General features: G+C 41.9%; 1 protein-coding gene across 4 annotated transcripts in view; it reads right to left on the minus strand.

Moving 5' to 3' along the window:
- Window positions 1-17,897, minus strand: part of LOC127351920 (BTB/POZ domain-containing protein kctd15) — a 28,224-nt gene extending 10,327 nt beyond the window's left edge. Inside the window, exons 1-4 of one of the 4 annotated variants that reach the window (XM_051379925.1) lie at window positions 17,000-17,897; window positions 13,943-14,145; window positions 7,010-7,154; window positions 1,712-2,017 (exon numbers count right to left, since the gene is read on the minus strand). In XM_051379925.1, the coding sequence (XP_051235885.1) occupies window positions 1,712-2,017; window positions 7,010-7,154; window positions 13,943-14,145; window positions 17,000-17,008 (663 nt within the window). In that variant the 5' untranslated portion in view covers window positions 17,009-17,897. The other 3 variants (XM_051379927.1, XM_051379926.1, XM_051379924.1) reach the window with 3 other exon arrangements.
- Window positions 17,898-19,804: the final 1,907 nt, after the last annotated feature.

Below are 19,804 nucleotides of genomic sequence, written 5' to 3' on the forward strand. Positions count from 1 at the left end.
ACATGCTTAAAATGCTATAACATACTGTAAATAAAATCTATTTGAGATTATATCAATACCATACGTATGTAGTATGAGTACAATAAAAGGGTAATGAGCAGTCACATACTAGGCCAGGCTCAGATTTCACATCATGCTACAGCCACAAGAGCCACTTGGAAGCTGTGACAGAATGAAAGAATACACACAGTCTGTACACTTGTTATTACCTCTGGTAATCTCTCGACAAACTGACTTTGGCTCCATCAGAGTAGCTATTATCTCAGTTAGTGACAACAAGCTATTATCTCTACTGTGGCAAAATACAGTACACTATAAAGGGCCACAAATCACGGCAACTTCACTGAGAGGGAGAATAAGAGCTGTCCTTCAGCAGATGGGATGATAGACAGCTAAAGCTCAGTAACACCAGTGGAGCTGTACAGTGGCCCTCAAAGAACTGGTTGTACGGTACAAATGCCAGCCAGGTGTTTAAGTGTGTATGAAAGTGTTGACAGGTGGTGGTGAAAAACGGTTTGGTGGCTCAGCAACATCTTACACTGGATAAATACAGGTTAAAAGAGTCTCCACTGTGGCAACATGCAGAGTGTATACAAGGCCACAAATCCTGTTGACTGACTCATAGCAAAGTTTCTCGGTGGAATCTGCGTCCTATGGCTAACCTCAAAGACTGGACAGATTCCATAAAACACCTAAAGTGCCATATTGCACTTCAACACATGCAGAAGAAGTGTTTAGACAAAATGTACACAAAGGTTTCACTGTAAAATTATAAGGAAACCTGTACATTTAAAAGAATTATCTTCACTTCCTGATGCAGAAAAGATTTAATCCTTAGAAAGTAAATGCTAGCTAGCTAAGGACCTCAAGCTGAAAATATAGTTTACATAAGGAAACACTCCACTTGAAGTAGTATTGTATCCCATCTTACAAATGCATTACATAATGTGTTTTGACATCCAATTCAACACCTTATGAATCAGTTGGAAATGTGTTACTTAAAGTTACTGTATACAATCACCAGGACTTATTTAACCCTACATACATTATGTCTTTTCACCAAAGGTCTGCAGTGGCCACAGAGACAAGCTCCATAGTTAGCTTCACTGGATACTATCCTACTCTACGTCTTGTCATAAGTTAGTCATAACTTGAATTATGTGCCTTCCAGTCGACTTATGCATTGCCACTTACTGTGTTGTATGTTCTGTTATGCAGTATAACCACCCTGTGCCCCAAGAGTTTCTCCTTCACGTAATATTGAATTTAAATTAATTTATCTTTATCATATCTTACATTACAACTGTACATACTCTGTGTTGAATCTAGAGTTTCATGATAGTTTTCTCACTACAATATTGTTTGATTTGTAGCATATCCTCTTGACTTTTATCATGCTTTATTTTTCCAAATCAGTCAGGGAAAGGTATTTGTTGAATTAGCCATCCCAGAATGTAATGCATTACTTAAACTTGGATTTTGTACTTGCTGTCAGCAGACTACTCATAATACACTAACTTCAGGGACACCACACCAAGCCACAGAAATGTATGGTCCTTGCTTATTCAACAGGACATTACAATAAGTACAACACTGTGAAAACACTACAACTAGTTCGGTAGTTGTGTTTTACATGAATTGGATGTAATAAATGTGCCACACACAGAGGGGGGACAGATTAGGACAAAATGAAAGGTTTCCAGTGTGTTACCTGGACGGAGTTAAGCCTGCAGTAGCCATTGAGGGGAAAGCGGATGACGTGTGTTGGGTCCTGGTTCCAGCCAGCATTGACTGAGTTACACATAACGTCTCCAGTCTCAGGGAAGATCTCCTCAATGAGGACCTTCTCCCCACTCAAGGCGATCCTCTCACCCAGGTCGGGTGTGACACGGACCACCAGGCAGTCACAGGGCTGCGCCATCCGTCGTTGCTCGCGCTCTTGCTTCCAGCGCTCCAGCTCCTTGATCATGGGCGTCAGCTGGTAATAGCGCGCCTCCTCGTACAGCAGGTGGAAGTCCTATACAGGCAGATGAGCATGGAGATAAATGCAGTGAGTTTTCATGTGTGTGCGGTCCTCTTGGCTATATGTGTGACTAACACACTGTGAGTTTCACTACATTACAGTTCATAACCAAGGTCATCAGGAGAAAAGCCTACACATATACGGTATTGTGCAACATTAGGATGACAGTAGAAGGTATATTTACAGGGTATCCTGATGGCTTCCCTACGGCAACTAATGACTAAGTGTCCTTGAACAAGACACTTAACCTCTAATTACTCCAGGAGTGCTGTTCTGGCTGTATCTGCACTTTGACCCTTCTACAGTAGTGAAACACCAGCTGTGCGGTACAGGCATGCATGGGAGAGCAAATAACTAATGGCACAGTGATTAATATGCTCAAAATGTCCTACAATATTTCAGAATATTTTTAGGAGACATTTCTATACGTGTGTCAGATACCACCGGTGTCCTTTGTCCTCACTGTCTGTTACAAGAAACCATTATTAAGGAGTGCAAATGGTAAGGCACCATATTTTAGACCCATGAACTCATTACTGAGGCTTCCTGTAATGTCAGCAATGTAAGAGTTTAAATGTATACTCCTGATCTGGACAAGAATCAGATGCATACCACAAATGGAAATATAGAAAACGAAAATGAAAACAGAGGGGTGCTTAACATCTTACTTGTTACCAATATATCTTCTGGAAAGAAGAACAATAAACCAAGATCGGTGATGGCCTCCGACCAGCGGGATAACACTCTCAATAAACAAAGCATAGCCATGCTGCAGTTTTCCTCCACAGTAGCTCTTGGCAGAGCTGCGCTAGCCTTTAGCATGTTATAGTGAGCTGACTCCAGAAAGGCCGTCAGTAGGGCTCCAGTGAAGTGGGATGGTGCATTCCTGTGTGCAGACAGTCTGCAGCAGATTGTCTGCCTCTCCCTCCTGGGCAAGGCTTGCTGGGGGCCATTTGCCCCTGCGCTCTTGCCTCTAATTTCCCACAAGACCAGATGGCACCATCATTCACCGCTACCATAGAAAATCCAGGGAGGGGCGGAAGTTCGAGGCAGACAGGAGGTGAGGAAAAGATATGTGCAAGTGAACATGAGGACAATCATCAGCCAAGGAGGATTTTTAATGTATTCCTCACATGGAGGGAATTTTATGTTAATGAGGCTTGTGGCCCAATGTTAAGCTCCTATTAGAACAAGATTTAATTAGGTTACACCTAAATGCTGAGAATCTTTCTGCTAAACAATTAGTAATTAAATCTGTGTTCTGATTAGTGTTTCACAGTGACAGCTTAATTCATTCTTAGTTTATAAACTTCCATCACTGCCATTCAAAGTTTATTCTTACATGATAATCATGTTCCTTCGCTCCTGGCTATAGTTTGTTTTGGTGTACGGACATCATCCAACTACAGCAAAGAACTGAGCATTTTGCCACATATTTAATAGGTACAGGCAGAGGTAGCTCATCTTGGTGCAGTGCAAAGTCTCAGCGCCCTTGAAAAGTGATTCAATGTGGATTTGAGCTGCGGAAACAACATATGTTTCATATAGTCTGCATCATTGGTGGCTGTGGGTGCTGGGTGCCGGTGCTGCCAGGGAGCCCTGATCTAAAAAGAGTTTTTCCCCTTCCCTTCTCCGGACCACTGCTGGGTATAGAAACAGAGCATGGCAGCAAACAGCATATTCATTAACCCCGCTGCTTCTGTCAGACTGTTTAGCCTTGAAAAGCCTCCCTCTATGGTTTACCCCATCATCTAAGCTGTGCCTTCATCTGAGGCGTGTGAGCGACACCCAAATACAACTCCATCTGGACAGCGTTGACGCAACACATCTTAAGCTGACGGTCTAATATTTAAGATTTCAGAATGCGAATGAAGGGAGGGAGTGGGTCCTTCTTTCCCTTTTTCTTTTCCTTTCTCCCTGTCTTTTTCTCTCCTGGCCCTCTTGCTGCAGCTGACAAAACTCATACTGAGACGCTCCCCTTCAGGCAGCTCTCTGTATCAAAGTGTAGCTCCTCATCCTTCACAGGTCTGAAGCCATGGATGGATATGTTTTTAACAGGGGTCTGTCTGCAAGGCACTTTAGTCATCCTGAGCAGCGCAGAAAACAACAGAGTAATCCTAAGCGCTGAGGTGAGGATGAGAGGGAGACAGGGCCAACAGCTCCGTCCTGGCTGCTAGAGCTGCTGCTACTGCTGCCAGCTCTCCGAGACAATTCATCCCCCAATCCTGTGTCCAGACAGCCCGTTTGAGCTTCAAAATAATGATCCGACCTGATCGCCCACCGGCAAGGCAACATCTCAGGGAAGGACAGAGGGAGGGAGAGACAGAGAGGGAGGCAGGGAAAGAGAAGAAGAGGAAGAAAATGATGGAAACTGTCACTATGAGGGAGTCGGAGGACTGATAAAGACCTACCATGTGTTTTGGACAAAAAATGACTAAAGCCACACAAGTAGAGGCTCACAGGTTGTTGATTAAACAGGCCACCGATGAAAGCCTCTCATCTAATATACAGCAGTCACAAAAGAATAAAAACATTCCCCCTTTCCTATTATTGTTAGCATTTGCTACCTAAAGAAACAAAGTGTTATTGATTTAAAGTGCAATACAAAAGCTTGAACAAACCGAGGCAGGAACCACTAACTCTTGACGGTTTATAACCATGCCCTCAGTATGACTGAGCATTGCTTACACTCTTGTGATTAATTGTAGTTTGAATAATGAGATGAGGGAGGATATTAATAGTGAATATTTTGTTCCACTGATGTAGGCTGAAAAATTTCTTTTCCTATTCTGCTCAGACTTTCACATTGATTTAGCAAAACACACAGCGCCGTGGCTGCCAGCAGCAGAACAGACCCAGCCCTCTGGCGACGGCAAGCCTGATTGTGTTCAGATAAGGACATGCTCAATTCCGCCTCGCACTATTTGCATTTTTTTCCCCCGTCTTCACGCAAATTGAAAGGTATGCAGATCAACACAGGCTTATGCGAGGGGATCATAATGAGGTGAAACAATGAAGCCCAGTGCGTTCTCTTCAACCATGGTGCCTGATTGGACTGTCAAGACTTCACAGAGAGGGAGGGAAAAGCATGAATAAGAAGGGGAAAACTAATCGGTACTGAGTCAGGCCATCATTTGCAGAAAATATGCAGGGCTTTCATGTCATGTTCTGTTGTCTGAGGTTTGGCTTTCGTTCAGACTATCCGTGAGGCCTGGAGAGTTTGCCCCTGGCTTTGTGTGGCTTGGCCTCGCCTTGTTCCCTTGTAGAGAATGATGAACAAGCGCCAGCCCGGTGGAAAGGTCACACAAGTTAAGGTGGAGTAGAAGTGAAGAATAGAATACACCTAGGAAACAGTATCACTGAATAAAAACCTTGAACAGGAAGGAGCTGCGGGCAGAATATATAAAAATTCTGACAAAGCCACATGTGGTTGTGTGGGGTGAGACTAACTTGCTAGTAATGCCATTAGTTTGGTTTAAACCTGCACTAATTAATATTCTTATATCAACAGTGGCTTAACTGACAATGTGTAACTTGAGCAGCAGAGAATAACAACCCAATTCTGCTCAGTGCTGTTGAGCGTTTTACTATGTTTCAGCTCATTGTTTTGGTTTTATGGCACCCAACTTTACTTTACTTTTCATCAACCAGCAGCAGTAGGGAGCTGTTTTCAGGAAAAATAAAAAAATAAACCCACTGAATGCTACCTGCCCATAAACAAACAGCAGACAGACATTGTTAAAGAGCTGGTGACATTGTATTGCATTTAGCAGCTCAAGTGGTGGAGACCAAACAAGAGCTGGAAGGAGAGTCAATAGAAGGAGGACTTACATTTGGCAGGTGGCCAGAAACACAACTTCAAATAAATACTAATGTTGCTCCATGTCTGATAAATAAGAAACACATTTCTTCATATCATCCTCATAGATGTAAACTATTACAGTATAAAAAAGTTACCATTTAATGTCCAATAAGTTTGAACAGAGAGTGAGATGCTTTATGATCCATTTACACAGCTCGTATCAGAAATACAAGTCGTGCGTATTTGGCTCACCAATAATCTACGAATACCTTACATGGATGGGAAATCTATCTATGAACACCTAAGAGTGTATAAAGCTTTATTTGATATCAAGCCTGACAGCATTATTATGATAACGAACATGATATACTCTGTGTGTGTTCACTTACAACACCAAAGAAAATAATTCTTTCATGCAGACACTAAAACAGGAGCCAGGTGTGTGCAGTCTGAGTAGGCTAATACGGGCAGCTTCAGTGGCCCACAAAGGGTAAAATGTGTGTGCACAGATGCATGTATATGTCAGTACAGAGCATGTTAGTATGTATTTAACTGCACCAACATGCCACAGCTCTCCCAGTGAGTTCCTAACTGTCTGTGAGACTTCCTGTCTGTGTGGGAGTCGGTCATCAGAGCGCAGGGGAAACTGAGGGGCGTACAGGCTATTTCACCTGGGTTCACCTCTATAGAAACCACTCTGAGTGAAAAACAACAGCTCAGGGCTTTGGCACACACATCACCGGGCCATGCTCCAGTTAGCCAGTTAGCATTTTATCTCTCAACCACTGTAAACTCCAACTGAATCTGTTCCATATTTCTTTTTTCCCCAAAAAGTTTCCTAATTACTGCTTATGCTTATACTACAGGTAATTAATGTGTTGAATGGGAGGAGGGCGAGTCTATGTTAGCATTGTGAAAACAGAACTGGCGGCTCTGTTGTGGTGTCAGGTCTATTTTGAAAACATGCAGCCCCTTAGAGGGCAGGTGAATATCAATAAATACAAACATATTCACACTTTGGTGTATTATCTTGAGAAAAATCAGGAAATTCACACAATGCTACAGCGTGTCTGGGCAGATGGCCTAACATACTCAAGCTTTTTATGTTGTTATGTTGTTCAAACTGCGAACTGATGGTGCAGACAAGTACACACAATACAGTGTGTTGTGGTGCAGATATATACCTTGAAGTCATCTGGAAGGAGCAATTTGCTGGTCCTGAGGAAACTGAGAATGTAGCGGAATATCTCGCCGTCCCGATCTATGAAGTAGTGCTGCTTCAAGCTGTCCAACACGATGGGCTCGGTGCCATTGAACAGACGACTGATTCTGAAAATTGAAATACACACACACAAACACACACGCACACAGGCAGCCACACACACAAATACACACACATAATGGAATGAATCAGCTCCCTTCAAATGCATGAAACAATTACCCTCCATTTATTTTTCAATTTTATTAGCACTAAGCTTGAAATGCATTAGCATCCCAGGTTGAAACAAGGGGCTTAAGGCACAGTTCCTCCATTCCAGACTTGTTTGAAGTGTCCCTTCTGCAGAGAGATTATAACAACACACACGCTTGCTGCTTGTACTTACAGAAATTAATGGCATGAATGTAGCATTACAGCTCTATTATTCCATCTGTCAGAGGCGTGGAAATGAAACAGAGGTAGGAAATTGTGGAGGTCCACATACTAATGTGAGGAGGACATCTGGAAGAAATATTTTACTTTTACAGCTTGACTTTGTTATGAATGTAAGAGGACTTTGGACAGCTGCAGCCCTACTGTATGTATTACAATTTTGATGATATCTATTAGATGCTCTGTGTTTTGTTTACTTCAAAAATCTCATTACATAATTTTGTAAGATAGTAAGATAAATGAGTGACTCTTGCATTTAAAACTATATTTGAATTTCTCTGTTCCTATGTAATCTGTAGCAATCCATAACTTACTGACTAACTGGGGTCTTACTGAAAATAAAGTCAACATATAGGCCATTTCATTTAAGAAAAAGAAATCTGACTCTCCATCATATGTCATCCCAGAAAATATGTTGCACTTTGGTTCTCCTACAGTATCTGTAGGCTGAATTAGAGTTATTTGGTTCATATTTAAAGGCAAAGCAAAGATAGAAGAACATCCAAACGAGAAAATAACAACTGAAAAGATGAAAATCAATAATGCTTTCTTAAGAAACACAAGATTTAATTAAAAACAGTCATAATATGTATGTGTTTAACCTTTTACCTAATATCGACAAGACTTTGGTGAAATAATAAGGCACTTGTTGCTGCCTATAGTGTCCCACTGTTAACCCCTTCCACCAGTGCACTGCAAGATTAAGGGCTTAGTTGAAGTTGGCTACAGGGGCTCATCAAGGCAAAGAGTGGAAATTGCTGTTATCTTTAAACTTTCATCACACCATGTTGGCGCCGTGCCTCGAGATACCCTTGGACAGATATTCATTTACCCTCGCCTTTGTGTGGTTTTCCTGCTGCTTACCTGCAGGTCCCTCTCTCGCTGATCTAATAATCTCATCTGGGCACCTCCACTCTATCTATATATATCCCTATTCAATAATTAAAAATAGGTTTTTAGCATCTCTTAAATATCGGGGATGCAGTGTGAAGTGAAGTGTTTTCACGTGTTTGCAAAACTTTTGTGCTCCCATAGCTTGAACTAATGGAACTCTGAAGTGCAAAAATTTGCTTTAATTTTGTGACTCATTTTAAAACAAAACTCCCATTTCCCTCAGCAGAGAAACCTGGAATGCCTGTGCAGTGTAAACAAGTCGTGCTTGTGATTTACACAAGAAATCTGTTGCACGTAACCTCCTTAACGGTTTCTCTGCACATTTCCATCGTCTCTCTGAGAAACAGCTCTTGGCAGGGCGCTGCGTTGCTGTTATTATCATCATTTTGATGTAATCAGCTCTTTAATCACAGTAACAGCTTCTAGGTCGGCTGACAAAGTTGTATGACAAAGAAAATCGTAAAACCTATTTGCAAACACGCAGACCAATACACACATAACACCCAGCACTGCCTGAGCACCGGTATTGTCAAACTCTATAACAAGACACTGGAAGGGAGCCGCAGAGGGAATGCCAATGAACAAACAGCAGGGCTGGCTTCACTCACACTCTCATTTTACTGAATTTACAATTACAAACCTCTACTTTGTAAAAGTGTGTGAGCTTGTGTTTAATGGTTGTATCGGGTATCTCCTGACCCCGATGTGTCGGCTCAACGCACCAAAGCTATCATGTCAAATTCACCCTGTTTCTTTTTCTTTGACTTGACTGTGTGAAGAAGCAGAGCAAAGATGGTTCTCCCTCCCTCTCTCTACCCTCCTGCCATCCTTTCTCTCTTTCACTCTCTCTTTCTTTCTTTCTCTCTCTCTCTCCGTCTCCATCCTTCTCGCTTACTCGCTTTCTCTCTGGAAATCGATGCAAAATGCTTTATAAAAAACCAATACTCATCTCCCTGTTTCGCCCGAGGTGTTCCTTTCTCATATGGTCTTGCAATTCTTCCAGCTAGAATTTCACCATACCCCTCCAGGCTAACTCTGTTTTTCATCTCCACTTTTTTAAAAAGCAATTAAAATGCTGCCTGTTTTTCTTTTTCTTTCCCTCTCTTCTACTCCCTTCTCTCTCTCTCTCTCTCTCTCTCTCTCTCTCTCTCTCTCTCTCTCTCTCTCTCTCTCTTTCTGTGTTGGTCTCCTCATTTTTTCTCTTTCTGTTAAATCCCTGAATTGGTGGGGGGTTTAACAGGTAGGGAGAGAGAAAGGGTGTAGAGAAATTAAGAGAGAAGAAACATAGACAGGCCAAAAGACAAAGAGATTGACAGAGAGAGGGAAAGATAAAAATACAGAGAACGGAAGTAAAGAGGCAAAAAGAAAGAGGCAGGGAAAGAAACAAACACAATACGAGAGGAAGACAGAGAGAGATGGAGAGTGTAAGAGAAAAGGCTATGACAGACATACAACACAGAAAGACAGAGAGAAAGAGTCAAGGAGAGGGAGGGAGGTGGTGGGTGTGGGAGGTTATCAAGGACAGGAACAGCTCAGATCTCCCACCCCAGCGGTGCCAAGTGAGGGCAGGCAGCGGGGCAGTAGGTGGGCAATATCTGGCAGCATCCTCACTGCTGCAGCTACAGCCGGCCAGTGGCTCAGAGCTGCCAGAGACGTGTCTGCAGGAGGTGGGAGGGGGATGCAGTGCAGGTATCACTGATTCTACAAGAACAGATGCTATCTGGAAACTGTAACACTAATGGATGCCTAATGAATGCAAGACACCCAGCAGCTTCCTGCACAGTGAAACAAACACACCCAGGGATCTCGGTGAGTGTGTCCACCCTGACATCAAGGGCTGCCCACAATGGCTTTTAAGTAGTGGGGGGTTTGAAGTTAAAAAGCCAGATCGCTACTGTGTCTGCTTAAAGACATTGTATAAACTGATATTTCTCAAAAAGCTCTCCCAAAGGCTGTGTGAAAAAGGTTTCAAAACAAGAAATACTATTTTAATTTAGCTGAATATTATGATTTAAAGAGAATATGACTGTTCAAATCAGGTTCCAGTGTAACTCAAGATACTTTTACATGTTTCTACATTTCAAAACAGCAACAGCAACAAAAATCTTCTTACACGGTTCTCTGGGAATACATTACATCTATATTTGCCTACATGGATCCATGATGTGAATTGCGCATACATTGACAAATTAACTGTATTAATGCTTTAACTAAAGTCCCCTACTCATATACTCTCGCTAACAATCATAGAGTTCATCTGCAGTTTATGAAAACATTTAATTTTGGAGCTACGTAACATGACAATTAATTCTCATTATTATTTCACGTTAAGGGATTAAAACTAAAAGTCTTATCAAACAGATAATTTTAGTTTAGATCATAGCAGCGGGTTAGTGCCATATACACTCTTTAAAAGGCAGAAAATGCACTTGAGGCTATGTTTAAAACAGCCAATAGGCCTAACAATGAAATAGGGTAAAACTGAAAGCAAATATAGCGCTTTCTGAAACTTAAATATAGCAAATAAAGAGATGTTGTTTGCTATGTTAAATATTGGGATTTCAGCTTACAGAAAAGGAAACTATTAGATAAAGAGGGCAACTAAAAGAGCATGAAGCCAGTAGAGATCTATCGTCTCTGGACACAGAAGACTAGTCTTCAAAGAGAAAAATGTCCAGTGGTCCTTTCAAAATAGTTTCCTTGTCTCTGGAACATTTCCCCTAATTTCCTCAGCTTCTGTTCAAGTGACTGCTCAGACTGTCCTCTCTGAGAGCTACACAGTGTGCGCATCAATGTTTCATGACCCCTGTCCCTTAATATGGGCCGCACAGAAGAAGATGAATAACCACACATTAGTTACTAGACTAACTTTCTCTTGGCACGCTACATTATTTAGGGACCAATCTATTAAAAGTAATCATCAACTTTAAACTCTTTAACCCTGCTCTTTTAGTCGTCACGTTTTCAGCTTTGCCAGCGTGCCTTGCTCGACCGGACGTGGCCGAATGCGGCATATACGGCTATGCCAGTGTAATTGTTTTGCTTTCTGCTGTCAGCCATTATCCTAATTCACACAAAAGGGCCCCTCCTTCCACTGGCTCCAGTGGAAAGTGGAGCCCTGAGGCCAACTGTACACTGAGGAGGCTGAGAGAGAGAAACAGTGAGTGTACGTGTGTGTATGTGTGTGTATGTGTGTGTGTGTGTGTGTGTGTGTGTGTGTGTGTGTGTGTGTGTGTGTGTGTGTGTGTGTGTGTGTGTGTGTGTGTGTGTGTGTGTGTGTATGCGTGTGATCCAGAGTGAGAAAGACACAGAAAGAGACAGAGAGGGAGGAATAGATGGAGAGGGAGCAAAGGAGCATGTGTGAAAGAGAGAGAGAGAGAGAGAGAGAGAGAGAGAGAGAGAGAGAGAGCACTCCAACCAACATTCACACTGGTATCCACTCTTTACTCTCACTGTAAAAACACTGTTTAGGTGCTCTGACATGACTCTGTGCTCCATTTATGCACGGTGCCCTTTGTGTCTCCCCCTATGAATAACTTCTTTGTAAAGTGTAAAGCGGCACCAGAGCATAAAAAATGAAGAAACATAATAGCAATACACAAAAACCCAATTAAAATTAAAATGAAAAATAGTCCTGCAGTCTAACAACTGTGAGGTGTGTTCAAACATGCTTTAAAGTAAAAGAAAATCTCCAAACTGTTTTGATTGGTTCCAACAGCTTCGAAAAAACATCAAGATCCAAATAACATTAGCACATTTGATTAAAAAACCCTCTTGTCTTGTGGCCCCTGGATAAACCCAATATAACACCGAAACAGTGGGCAAAAGAAGCGCCGCAATAACAAAAACAATCATAAACCCTTGTCTGGGATGAGCTTTATTTTTCTCATGACATGTTACAGTCAGGAATAAAAGCAGAGTTGTCAGGGATTTCCTGTCAGCGGACTCTATGAATATCAAGACTTTATTACCAAGGGATTATGTGGATTGTTTCCTGTAGCCAATTTGGCAGATTTTCTAACAACCCGGTGAATGTTTACCTTGGCCCACATGGGACTCTGTCAGCTGACGCAGAATCGAAGACTGTACAATGTAATGAATGACACACTGCATTAGAGGAAAAAGCAGGGGGTCTAAAACACCCCATTGCTTTGAAGGGGTAAGATTCACACAGTGGAAATCAGCAGAGATATTTTATCGTTCGTTGTGTGTGTTTTCTTTCAGAGCTACTGCCGGTGGTGTCACCTTGTTTGTGGATGGAGCTAAAAACGTGAATAAAGTGGGAGGCTGGATTACCAACAGCTCTTACACAATCTGAATCAGCATGACTAAATCTTACAATGGAAGTGTATCAAAAATAAAACCCTGTTTGCTTTATGTGTGTGAGAATTAGATGCCTGAGAGAGCAGGAGTCCCCTTTTTTTCCTATCCACCCAAAAATTCAGCGACTAGAAAGTCACCCTCAAAGTTTGACTGCAATATAAGCTGTTCTAGGCTATTTGAAAAATGGGAAAAATGACTATGTTGTCCCACAAAATAGGAATATATACAGAATGGTAGACATAGAACTTTTATTATAATTCATGAATTGAATTGAATTTAACCCCTGTGTTTGATCACGAATAACAACTATAAAGAAGATCTAATGGTGGTAAATGCTTGCTCTAAAAAAAGTCAAGAAAATCAAAATGCAACATGCCAATGAGCTAGATTTTAATCAGAATCTGATCTGAAGCTGCCCCACATCAGCTGTGATGACAGGGATCCAGACATGTACGTCATTGTTTTTCCTCCAAGGATTCTTAACAGCACCCTGATCTACTGATAAAAAAAAGAAGCACAGAGGCTGTAAAATAGGGTGTAGTGAGTACACGCAGAAATGTTTGTGTGGTGTGTAAATTCACACAAACACCACCATTTAAATCAACAGTAAAACACTTGAAAGGTACTGTACTTGCCAGCTTGACAGCAGCTAAATTATTATGATTATTATTATTATACAACCACTGTGTGAAAGGAGATAAAAATAAATGCCTTGGGGGTATTTATTAAACAATTAGAAATAATCACGACTAAAACAAGCAAAAACAATCAAATGAATCATTTTAAAACTATCAGACTTTATAAATAATGAAGGGATGATAAATGTACCCACATGGTTTTAAAAGATATTAAAGTAGTAGCTTCTGAGGGCAGCTGTCAGTACAGAAGTTGCAGTATAGTTGTCCTAATGCCAGCCAGCTAAATGAGTTGTTAACAGCAACTCAGCCAAATAATGTAATAATTTATTTAATGACTAAAATGCAATATTAAGTTATTAAATAGTAACATAGACTGATTAAAATCTATTTGAAGATTTAATTAGGATTTGACATTATAAAGTAGAATGAGAGACTCCAAATCCTATAAAATCACAATAATCTCACATTTAAAACAAAAGCAACAGGATGCAAATCCCACTCATCAATATGCCAATATTCCCTTATTAATGATGATGTCGATAAATGAGGACAAAGGGCATGAATGAATAAACTGACTCCAGCAAAGTGAGAGAGCCAGAGACGTGTCTTACCTTGAGTCTGGGTACTTGGTAAGGGTCGCCAGGCTGCTGGTGTACATGTGTCCCCCGACGTCGATGTGCACCGGGGCGTTCGCCTTGGTCAGCTGAGCCGGCAGAGGGATCCCCTGAGCGGCCAGTGGAGAGACCGGGGACCGGGTCAGAGACAGCCGTGACATGCTTCTTCCCTCCTGAAAGCAAGTGTATAGAAAAGCCATCTGAATAAAGGTGGAGAAAAAAAACAAAAACAAAAGCACAGTGATCCTACACAGGGAAGCAGGTAGTATCCTTCCTGAGTGCTATCAGATCACTTCCATGTCTGTCTGGTCGCATATTTAGCCTGGAAATTATTGCCACCGCTCTAATTAAGTATGTTTGCATCTTTTCATGCAGCACCGGAGGCGAGGATAGGAGGATGCTTATTAGAGAACCAGGGAGAGAGAGAGAGAGAGAGACACACACACACACACACACACACACACACACACACACACACACACACACACACACACAGAGAGAGAGAGAGAGAGAGAGAGAGAGAGATGGACGGATAGAGAGACGGAGTGAGGGAGAGGGAGGAATGCTAGGTGTCAGCCTCCAGGGGAATAAAACAAACTGCTGCTGCAATATTCTAATTAAAGGTCGCCTTATGTGTTAGACGTGATGCGCCCCGACACACCGAGCACCAATCTGAGAGCAAGGAGAACACGGCGGGGAGGGACGGGGGACGGGGGCACACACATACATTCAAAACAAAAGAAGATTAAAGTGATGGCTTGTCATGTGACTACAGAAAATGGTCCACGGCACAGCAGAAATAAGTTTCTAACTAACACTGCGTAAAAACGCACAGTTCAAGAGAAATCCTGTCGTCCACGCTAGCAGGCCAAACCATGAAGCATCCTGCAGCATGTATGCTGTGACTCAATGTCAGAAAGCTCATGCCTGAAATCACTGAGCAAACTAACAATAACGTCATTATTTACAGGCCAGTACAAGAAGTTGCGGGAGTGCTGAGGCGCAGATTTGGGAGGACTGACAAGAGAGCAGACTGGTGCACTCAGAGGTCACGGAGCTGAGTTTGATTAGCTGCTAAAATGTTTTAGAAAATATTTTTAATTCACTTCGATACGCCGATATTTGATTCCGCACTGCTCCAGGAAGAGCAGGGGAGGCGTTTATCTCCAATTTACTGGTGCGTAATTTGTTTGCCAACAGCTGCAGGTAAACCACCTAACCTCAGATTGGCCACGTTTTAATGTGACTCTTGTCTGTTAGAGAGTCAAAGTGTAAATCACTGAGTGAGTAAATGTCAGAGTGGTTAAGTTTAAATGAGGATTATTAAGGAAAGAGAACAAAACGATGCTGTTTTAAAACTGCACCAGTTCTTATTTTTATGTTTTCCTTACTGACTAAAGGTCACAGTTTGCCCACTTTATCATTACTCATCCATTACCCTCCAGGCTTTGGTTGAAATACAGACCTTCCCTGACGTAATTGACAACAAAACTTTAAATAATACTTGGGTAACTATATAACTGGGTTTAAACAGATTGAGATAATGCAATTACACCCTTCAGTAAATCAGCAGAATCGATCCGTTTGTTGTTGTACATATGGACTGTTTTACTGTCATGACTGGTGAACTGAAGGCCTCTGTGAGAGTCCAGATCAGCCCCTCGGCTCTGAGAGAAGTGCCGTCGGGCACAAAGTGTGACTGGAGCTGTTTTTTTCTTTTTTTTCCCGCAGGGTGTTGTCCGCCTCACAGCAGTATCATGTTCCTTTAATACGATTACAGCAGGACGGGATTACATTTCAAATCCCAGGAAAAGGAAGGAAAAAAAAACTTGGAAAGACTTAAGAAGTTTGGAGTACATACACACCGGGCTGTCCCACCACCAATAACACACTCTCTCTCTCTCTCTCTCTCTCTCTCTCTCTCTCGCTCTCTCAACCAACCGATCAATTAACTAATTAAATTACTACATACGTGGACATACAAAAAGGAACAAATGGAAAGAAACAGACCAATAAATCTTGTCACCCTCCCCGATCAATCACAATTTCAATCATTTCAACATTTCGTCTCCCCTGATCCCTCATTCTATCTATCTCCCACACGAGCACGGGCACACACACACACACACACACACACACACACACACACACACACACACACACACACACACACACACACACCATGTATGATAAATTCCTCCACAAGATCAGCTGTAAATGCATCAACTTTCTCCTCAGAGCTGCTGTGTTGCTGCCTCCTTCCACTGACCCTGTCCAAGCGGTGTGACCAGTTCCACATTTATGACATCCACATAAAATAATCCGGAGAGCCCACAAATAAAAATAACCACAAAACGGACACGGAAACGTTTGGAAAAGGAAACAACCCGATACAACAGCCCCCTCCACACTAACACTACAAGCCTGTGCTCTGCCTTTAATTCTACCAAATGCTCAATATGGCGTCTTATTCCTGCTGTACAATTAAAAGCATAATCCCGACACGTGTAATTCATCAGCCGCTTGATAAAACCCACACGTGTTAACTGTCCAGTCTGTGAGAAAACAGGGAAAACCCCTGTGGGTCGAGCAGTATCCACGTTAGCTTCAGTTCGGCTATACTCATCGAAAACTGTACAGACTATAAGCCAGCACTGTGCGTAAAGACATTGGATTCTGTAATAGGAATTTTTTCACCCTACCGTTTCAAACATTGTAGGGAGTCCGGAGGAAATCCGTGCCGGCGGTCAGTCCCAGCTGCTGTCCGCGTAACCCACAAAATTCTCAAATATTTTCTCCAAATGCCCCCGAGTTTGTGGTACAACTACACCACCACCCAGCTCCAGCACGGACCTATAGCCTACTGTCGTACGGGAAAGCCAAGTCTTTGCTCCGTATCCCACACAAAACTGCTTTTTAAAAGACACTAGGCTGTGGCCGAGATGGACTCGCTTGCAAAGAGTCTCTGTGGCTTTAAAGGCTCTATTTGCAAGGCTGCCTCGACCTGTCCTCACCAAGCTTCTTTGTACCAAAGCGCACAGGAAGCGTCCTTACCTTGTACATAGATGAGATGATCTCCTTCCCCTTCTCTGCTCTTATTTGGATACGCGTAAAGATGTGCGCTCTTGTTGGAATCCTGCTTCGTCTTTCAGCTTCTTGTCTGCTTTTTTGCCTAAATGAAACTGCCCCTGTGGTTTGTTATGAGAAGAAGAAAGCCAATAATCCGTCTCTAAATAACAGAGCAGAGCTAAAAAAGAAAATTCTTGCTCCGGGCTGCCCAAGCGCCTCTGGGCCAGGGATTAGGCTACAATTAGCTCAACTCCACTCTCTCGCCCAGGCAATTTTCTCAAGAAAGAAAACGTGATACCCCCCTATTCCCGAAAATTATGACTGCACAGATATAATAACTTATCTTATTTTTTTCCGGCAAAAAGTAGATCGCTCCCCTTAACGGTGTGAAGTTGTGATTTAGATGGGGTAGGAAACCTAACAGGCAACTGTTAGTCGCTCAATAGATTTAGAGCAGCGAAAAGCAGATTTTAATCATTGTCATTTCGTCTGATGTAATAGTTCCCCAGGCAGTTCCAGCTAGTAGGCATACATTTCCATCTCCATCTCCAGCCTAAATTTAAAGTTTAAAGCCAGGCGAGCTGCCATAGTCCTTCACTCAGGCAACATGCAATGAAGGCGCAGTAACTTGTTGATAAAGTCCCAGCAGAAAAATATGTTGAAAATGAAGAGATATTCTTCAACCAATATCTTTCATGCGGTGATTTTTCCTGTCCCCGCTCTCTCTTTCTCTCCCTCTCTCTCTTGCCTTAATGTCTGGAGTTGTAACGCCAAATTTCCTGCAGGCCATTAAAATCAAATGACGTCTATGGACATGCATGCATGCTGCTGCAGAAAGCGCCCTCACAACCTGCCTGCAGCCAAATGCGCCATTTCAATTATAGCGCAGGGCTTAGATGGAGATATCTGCCCAGAACAACCCCCCCTCCTCCTTCCTCCTCACTCTCCAATGAAAGCAGGCAGCATCCAGACTTTTGAAGAATAAGATTTGGGCCGATCGTTGTTATATTTCAACATATAAAGACACAATGCAAGTGGTTAAGCGCTAAAGTGGTGCGCCAAATTTTTCACCTGGTGAAGGGGAACGAGAGAGTCAAGCAGGTGCTCACACTAAGGAGACGATTATTTATTTATTTGCATGTTTGTTTATTTGCGGGTAAATAAGTGTGAATAATTGATGCAACATTGAGCCCAGTAATTACTCTGTACCAGCATCCTGAGAGAGGTGGGATATCCGTTTCTTGATATTTGGCGCCAACCAGTGTAGGAACTTATTATTGGTCCACAAAAAATATAGTCTCACTTTTTGGGAACCTTTCCTATTTATCACCCGGAACAAAAAAAAAAAAAAAAAAAAATCAGATTTCTTATTGATTGGAATTTGAAAATGTCTTATTTTGCTCTGGTATCACCACAACACTGCTATCATAGCCCCTTTTGACTTCTAGAGACTTACATAGTCTTCCCACAGCTCTTTTCTGCATACAGTGAGAATAAAATGATGAGTATTTAAACAGGAAATAAAATAGTTATGCTGGTGATTCGACAGTAGGACTAGTGGGAGTGTGAGAATGCGTCTTTCCTTGAAGCGGGCCAAGTCTCCGTAATTAGACAGACCTCAGCGCGCCTCAGAGCGCTCCCATCTTCCCCTCTGGCACAGATTTGTTGTTTCCAGGGGTACAAACTGGAGGGGGAACTGGATTTTTTTTTCTCATTAAAGGAAACAAGCCCGGAGTTAGTTCAATTACATGAAGTATGCAGGGATGTTGTAAATTTAAAGATTTAAATAGCTTACAAAGTGGCCCCGGGCCCCATCAGTTAATTTCCTTAATTTATGGATTTTAGCGGAGTGTCTATGTGGAAGGGAGGAAGTAGGTCATCTTGAGGATTTGCATGCAGCATCGAGATTCCACAACAGATCCTAACATCTGACCATCCTGACCAGCAGGTGAAAGGACACTTTTTATTTCTATCACTGACAAAAAAATATCAACACGATCGAAAAACGAAATACTATTAGTTTTCAGGGAAGGAAAAATGCAGATCTGATTGTAGTATTTGACCCAAGAAATGAGATTATTGATGTTTGGTGTCCCTGATCTACGCGCAGACAGAGATAACAGCTCTGTTCTAGTTTTCATTAAAGGATTGTTCCACTAAATTTCCACACAATGTCAAATGTTTGTTAAAAGTCAAATTATTATAGATGTTTGCTTAATTTTGAGTTAACATGTTATGAGAAACGTAACAACTGCACACATGAAAGGAACAATCTGAAAATCTGTCAAAATTTCCCTTCAGTCTCCTTCAGACATCATATGCTAATGAAGTGTATGAATTAATGAATGACCCTATAAGAATAATAACTTTGCCTGTAGGTTCAAAAGCAGGTGCTATTAGTGGTTTTGCCTAAAGTGGCACAGAGGAGGACAATATTGTGCCTTTTCTAGTAGCTTTGTCCTTTTAGCAGAGGAAGATATATGACTTTTAAAGATTCAACATATGCTCTATGAAGAAAGTTTTAGTTACAGCATGTAGAAGAACGTAGTCGTCAAAAATATTATCTCCCCACATTTACTTTGATAGTTTATATAACATTTTATAAAACACACATTCATTGGCCACACTACGATGGGATTTTGCCTCAGTCATTCATTATAAATACAATTTAACACTTCATTAGATTTGGAAGCAGTGATTGGTTGAACTAAATGTGTGCTTTTGTGTTTTTGGGGAAAGCCAGATTGTGTAACCAGGTCAGCGTCCCACACTGACGAATCAATGCATTCT

This window comes from Dicentrarchus labrax, unplaced genomic scaffold, assembly GCF_905237075.1.
Source record: "Dicentrarchus labrax unplaced genomic scaffold, dlabrax2021, whole genome shotgun sequence".
Lineage (NCBI taxonomy): Eukaryota > Metazoa > Chordata > Actinopteri > Moronidae > Dicentrarchus > Dicentrarchus labrax.